The sequence below is a fragment of the Sinocyclocheilus grahami genome, unplaced genomic scaffold, assembly GCF_001515645.1.
Source record: "Sinocyclocheilus grahami isolate Dianchi unplaced genomic scaffold, SAMN03320097.WGS_v1.1 scaffold40.1, whole genome shotgun sequence".
NCBI classification, from domain to species: Eukaryota; Metazoa; Chordata; class Actinopteri; order Cypriniformes; family Cyprinidae; genus Sinocyclocheilus; species Sinocyclocheilus grahami.
This window is the reverse complement of record NW_015505219.1, coordinates 3092343-3099362: the sequence shown is the minus strand read 5'-3', so window position 1 is coordinate 3099362 and position 7020 is coordinate 3092343. Positions and strand designations below refer to the sequence as shown.

General features: G+C 40.0%; 1 protein-coding gene across 1 annotated transcript in view; it reads left to right on the top strand.

Moving 5' to 3' along the window:
* The window catches only part of LOC107582109 (homeobox protein Meis2-like), a 17367-nt gene extending 10769 nt beyond the window's left edge, over positions 1-6598 (top strand). The window contains exons 8-13 of the mRNA XM_016267847.1: positions 165-304; positions 2171-2247; positions 4037-4095; positions 4185-4274; positions 4390-4476; positions 5521-6598. Coding sequence (XP_016123333.1) covers positions 165-304; positions 2171-2247; positions 4037-4095; positions 4185-4274; positions 4390-4448 — 425 coding nt within the window. The 3' untranslated portion in view covers positions 4449-4476; positions 5521-6598. The remainder of the gene's footprint in view (positions 1-164; positions 305-2170; positions 2248-4036; positions 4096-4184; positions 4275-4389; positions 4477-5520) is intronic.
* Positions 6599-7020: the final 422 nt, after the last annotated feature.

Below are 7020 nucleotides of genomic sequence, written 5' to 3'. Positions count from 1 at the left end.
AAACCAAGCCCCCCCCCCCCCGTGTGGCTCTTTCACATCGTGTTTGTGAGTGGCACTGGTGATCGGTCTGAATAAACAACTGAAGGTGATGTTTTATCTCATTAAAATGACTTTCTTATTTTGCTTTCTCTCTCTCGACCTGCTTTCATGCTGTTGTTTATCAGGAGATGGCTTGGATAACAGCTTGGCATCTCCGGGAACAGGGGACGAGGACGACCAAGACAAGAAACGGCAGAAGAAGAGAGGAATCTTCCCCAAAGTGGCGACCAACATAATGCGGGCGTGGCTCTTCCAGCATCTCACGGTAAGACGCTCTCAGATCTTCCGGTCGGAAGTTGGAAGCCTTTGGAAAACGGGCCAGAGTGTCCAACTGCGTCTCTTGGCGAATTAGCTCAATTCCACTGTTCTCAGCTCAGCGACCTGCATCCAAACTGCATTAAAACTAGCAGGGTGTGTTATTATCTGTCTCTCGGCCCTCCCATCTATTTTGCTTGTCAAAACCAAGGGCCCTATTTGCCCAGGGGTTGAGTACGTTTCCCCAAAACTGGCTGGTTTTGGGTTTATTTGTGGCATTCTCAACCTCCTCGAATTTCGACACATTTTCACCGGTCCACCTCCTCGAATTCCCACCATTCTCTTGCATCTTCCTGTTTTCCATTCTCTTTCAGAAATCCAGCACTTTCTAAGGGCTACACAGGTCCTGTACACATAGTAACCCTTTCCCTTTTACCCACCTTTAGAGTTTAGAGATAAAAAAGAGAGCCTAATTGAATTATCCTCTCTCTGTTCCCAGATCCTTTTCAGAGCGATTTGTGAAGCAAAAGTGTTTCCCATTGCAGGATGTGTCCTCTGACAAAAAAAAAAGTGTTAGAGGGGACTTTGGCCTCTGAATGGCCCCCATTGCAACACCCAGGCGATCATGCATTCATTTGGGGTCGGGGCTGAATAAAAGCTGCAGGATTACGTTTTGTCGGGTTGTACTTTGAGCCAGTGTGCGACGTTTGAGATGCGGGGGCTCTTACATATGGTCTAAGCCTCCATCTTTTGTGACCTATTCAGAGGTCCGCGATAAAGACCCCCTGTGCTGCCAATCTTAAAGAAAGGTAGAACATTAAGATTCAGTGGAACATTACAGTTATAACTGTTAGTTGCACTGGGACGAGATAGAGAGATCTTCTTTGGCATGCAAATGGGGACGAAGAGGGGGCTTCTTAATAGACAAGTGGAATTCATGCAAATATGAGTGATTCTTTGAAAGCGAGCTTGCTTCAATCTGTTGAGCACGTAGGCTCCTCGCTAAACTTTAGCGAACAATCGCAGCGCAACCTGCTGAGAGCTTTGTGATAAGAGTTTAAAGATGGATCCCAGAGCACAGCTCGCAGTTGACCGTCACTTGGGTTGTGTAGAAAAGGGGTGGAGCTTACAGTCATTCATCAGCACAATGACAGCGAGCAAGCCAGGAGGTGAGCAGGGAAATCTCTGTCAGTGTGTGAGAGAGAGGGAACGAGACATGTAACAGGACTCATCTCTCACCACTGACCACGGGAGGTGAGGCCGTGACAGTGCCAAAATTGGTGCACACCCACGACCCTGCGCTGACTATACATTCACCCCTGCCTGCCATCTGCTGCCCTCCCTCTACACTCACAGTGAGAGCAAGAGGATCAGGGGCCAGGGGCCACCGCGGGGCCACCAAGGGCCAAGCCCTATTCAACCCTAAACAAAACTCTCCATTGTCTCTCTTTCACACCCACTCGATCATTTGTCAAGTAATGTCAAATAATGTCAAACAAAACCACGAGCGCTCAGCCAATAAGACGCAGGGAAATTCTCGAACTCGGGGCTGCATCTGAGAAGTCTATCATACATAATGATGTAATTTCCTGAAAGAGTCATATGGGATCCACGTTTTTGCCTGCAGTCTCACATGGGGCGGGTAGACTTGATGCTTGAGGTCATTAGTCATTTAAACAGATTCGTTTTTAAGAAAAAGTCAGGTCATCTTGATTTGCTTTATTGATGGAGTCTGCAAGGAGAAATACACAACTTACTGTAAAAAATGAAGACATTTCCATGTTCCATTCATTATCGCTTTATGGATCATCGGACAGCAGTGTTATTAACTTGTGTTATACACAATATAATTTTTCTTGTTGATTCTGTCTTGCAGCACCCCTACCCATCCGAAGAGCAGAAGAAGCAGCTAGCGCAGGATACAGGCCTCACCATCTTACAAGTGAATAACTGGTGAGTAACCTTTGACCTTTGACTTTTGACTTGCCAGCTTGACCTCTCAGCACTTAGAAGTCAGGGTTAGGGATCTCTAACATTTCCATTTCAAGTCCGGTGATCCTGATTTCTCACACTATTATTAGACGCTGTTCAAAGCCCCAATGAGACAAATAAAAGTAAGAATAGGAGCAATGATGAGGTTTGCCCAAGGTCTCAGAGGGACTTTTCTCTAGTCGAAAAGTTGTCAAATGTTATGTTGGAGTATTCCGGAATGCTGTTCGGTCACCAGCGTTCTCCTGAACGTTTATTCATTGTGTAACCATCTTGTTTGTAAAAGATGTTATTGAATTACACAAATGTGACACTCAGTCTCATTTTTAGAATGTGAATGTATGATATGGAGGATTGCAGATTGAGAGGACCCTTTAAATATATTTGGTTGGGATTTATTTTGATAGCATAATTCCATATGGCTACAAATCAACAATATTCTTAAACAGACAAAGGGTATCTATTATCATTGCCAATATAAATCATAAGAATTTTAAGTTTTAAATGTAAGTTTAAATTTACGTTTTAAGTTGCAAATCTAGACTTTTTTCCCTCTTACATGGCATTTGTATCTATATTTTTAAATTCGGTATGCATTTTAAACCATATAACGTATATACTTAAAAAGTTTTAATTTTTGATAGCATACTCAGACAACTTTGATATCTCTGCCTAAATACATCAGAAGAATTTTTACTTTAATATATAGTTTACTTTATTTTCAGAGTTAAGTTTTACATTTAGTTTTTTTTTCTTTTTCATGACATTTCAGTATTACTTAAGTTCTAATTATGTATGAGTTTTAATTATGTATGCAATTTAGATAATTTAATAATTTTTTCATAATTTATAACATGTACTGCCATATTAACATTCATTTTGGATAGCATACACTACTACAATCAACACTATTCTTTAGCAGACAACTTTGATATCTATAATCATTGCCAACAGACATCAGAAAAAATGAATTTACAATATATTTTTGAGCTAATTGTAATTTTTATATTATTTTACTCTTTTTAGCTTTGTTTTCAATTTCAACATATGCTATTATGTGTTTACTGCAACAAAATAAGGTGTTCACAAACATTTGGCTAAGACTCATTGTCTATGAGTAATGTCTTCCCCCAGTGCATGTCAGGGGCACTTCCTACCTCTCTGTTACGGGCTGCTGAAGCATATTAGTGTCTGAAAAGCAGTTAGGCTAATCATAGCCTGAGGCTACTAGGCCAATGCTATATCAATTGAATATGTATTGAGCAATGACCCCTTTACTTGATTTGCTAATATATTGCAGCAAGAAGCACAATTAAAGCAAGTCTTATAAACAGAGGTTATCTTCAGACTGCTGAGGAAATTAAAAATACACTACAAATCAAATAATTCTATTTGTTTTTATCATTTGCTACTATAGAATTCACCGTTAAACGGAATGTTTCTCACGCAATTTGTAAAAGGTGTTAAAATCTCTTTATTAACAAAACCTCTGCTTGTTTACATTATAAATTAGACTATTTCTTTGGTCTGGCGCTAAAACAGTACATTAGCTTTTTTGTGGACTCTTGACAGGTCCATTAACCCAAAGGCCCAGGAGAAATCGCACTGCATTAAGGGATATTTTGCAGTAAATCATACCAAAAAGCTCACAGTAGTAAAAGTCCAGAGTGTTTAAATAAGAGTAAAATATACTGTGGGCGGTCAGTAATATAAATAGATTTAGTAAATGTGTTCCCTGTCTTCTCTTTGACAGGTTTATCAATGCTCGAAGAAGAATCGTGCAGCCCATGATTGATCAGTCTAACAGAGCAGGTAAAGTGATGGCTTATTTTTTACTTTACAATCACTATATACACAATTTGTGCATGTATCACATATATGTTGTGTTTTTGTGTGTTTAGTAACTCAAGGAACCGCTTACAGCCCTGATGGTCAGCCTATGGGCGGCTTTGTGCTTGACGGCCAGCAACACATGGGTCTCCGGCCTAGCGGTATGTTGCACTTTGATTATAATCACACGTTAGTCATTTTTAGTGTTGTTATAAAAATGCTGACAGCATTTGCATGTGTTTTATTGCTCTTTAATTTTCTGCCTCCGTCTTGCAGGTCCCATGGGAGGAATGGGTATGAACATGGGTATGGATGGACAGTGGCACTACATGTAAACGCCTCCCCGCTTCCCAAACCATAAACGTAAGGAAATGCTTTGGTACTTAGAACATCCCCTCTCTTTCTCCTTTCCCTCGGCGTGTGAAATCTGATTATGGTGGCAAGTCGCTCTCCGACAACCCCCCCTCACACACACACACGCGCACGCACCTTCTTTCCCCGGCTCCATCTTCGCTGCCTGTCTCTGACAGTCCACAAATCAAGACGTATCGCTCGCCGCGGGCGGCCTGGCATGGAGAATTTTATTTAATACCCACACTGTGCTGCCCAATGAGCCCCTCCATAATGACACTTACCTTGATTAATAGAGCTCTTTATATGTAAATAGGCACCGCATCCAGTTCTCCAATCGTGCCAACACAGCCCTTTCCTCTCAAATAACAACCTCAGCCTCTGCTAATGAAGGGAGAGGAGCGGGGAGGTGAGGGGAGGTTAACACCCCCCACCGAAGCCTCAGACACATAGAGATCTCAGGAGCTCCGGCTTGCCAGATACACGCAGACTAAATAATTTCCAGACTATTTAATCCTACCTTTTTTTGATTGAATTATCATCGAGTCGTTACTGTAATTGCGTCATTTAGAGGAATGTTTCCCTGTCCTTAATTCGCTCTGGTTAAACACCATATGCTGGTGGATCGTTGGGATCATTATGAAGATCTGTTTTCCTGCGTAAAGCGGATAGAGACACATTTATGATTTTAGAGGCAGGTGTATGCTTTTTCAAAGGAATATTTTGAATTGGGTACAAGTTAAGTTTAATCGACAGCATTTGTGGTTGATAATCACAAAAAAAATTAATTTCTTTAAAAATTAATACAAATAAAGGAAAAATTGAGGATAGAGTAAGGCATTTACACTCTTAAAAAGTAAGGTTCTTTATTTGAATTAATGGTTCCATAAAGAACTTTTAACATCACTGAATCTTTCCATTGCATGAAAGGCTCTGTAAAGTGGAAAAAAGGGTTCTTTAGATAAAAAAGGGGGTGATTTTAGGAAGAAAAATGTTTCCAAAATGGCATCACAGTGATAAATCTCTTAATATTGTATTTTTCACTCTGTGTTTTAGGTTTTGATGGTGGCCTCAGGAATAGTCCCAGTGCTGGCCAGAGGCATGAGGAGTCACGTCACATTCATCTTCACCTGATCACGCCCCTGTCCGATCACCTCCTGTCTTCACGAGACCTCCCAAATCTCTCACGGACCCCTCATCATCTGGCCATCATATCTCCAGCCAAAGGACTGTCTGCAGGAGCACCGACATTACAAAAACAGACTTGAAGCAGTTGTGCCAAAAGAGAGACTTCTGAAAAGACAATTGGAGATCTTTTCTTTTTAAATTATTTATTTATTCTTGTTATACCGTCAAGAAGCACGGGGACCACACCATTTGTGCACTTTTGCTCAACCATAGAGTGGCTGCCCCAGACGCAAATATCCCATACCTCCTCACGCACAAGTGCACATGCTCATATTAAACACATTTAACGATGGAATATAGTAAAAGATGCTAAAAGCCCTCAAGAACTGAAATGTGAGTGTATGATGAGTATTTTCTTTTTTTTCTCTCTTTTGGGAAATATTCTATGTTTGGGTTTGTCATTGACTAGTATTTAGACCTTTGCATTTATGATTCTACAAAGATTGAAGGAAAGGAAACCACTTGATGGGATCATTATGGCACACATCTGACACAAATTCCAGTATGTGAAACCACAAAGTCTTCCCCAAATGAGATGTTTTGAAAAGCATGGCTTAGGAAACGAGTTGTGCGTTTATTTGTCGATTTGGAGAGCAACAGTGCTCTTGTAAGGCTAACTATGCCTGGAGGAGTTTTTAAACCACTAGAGATGTTCCATTGTACATAATTATGTAAATGTTATTTGTAAAACACATCAATGTCAAATAGGCATTCAGTCGAGATCCTTTAAAAATGGAGATGGGTTATTGTTGTACGTTTTGGTCCGTTCTCAATCTTGCTTTTCTCTATGGAAAAAGTCGATTATGTTTGTTGATGTGCTGATAAGTTTGATCGAACCTCCCGCTCTGTCCATTTTCCTTTTAGGAGTCTTTTAAAGCAGTACAATATTTCTACACAGTCAAAAGTCGAATTCTTCTAATAAATGCTTCATTTTCAAAATGTTAAATCTCTTGCGTTGAATGTTATTTCGTGCATTGATTCGATACTGACGCGACATGCAGTTAAATTCAATTTTGGCTATAGATAACATTTTTTATTTTGCGGATAAAATGCAACTGTGGTACAACGTATTTATATAACCATTACATAATTTGTCCGTAAAAAAAATGGAAAGAAAGATGAAACGCGAACCTACACTCTAAAAATTGCTGGGTTGTTCAACCCAACATTTATTAGAGTGTAGTCATCTAAAAAATGACTTTAGATGTGTAAATATCAGACGTGTGCATCAAACAATTATGAAATAAATCACTATAGGCTAAAAAAAACCCTTAGAATTTTAATACTGCATAAATACCGTCTACAGAAAGGGGCATAAGAAAGTGTAAACTAATAATTTCATAACCGTACTCCCTAAAACCATCCAAG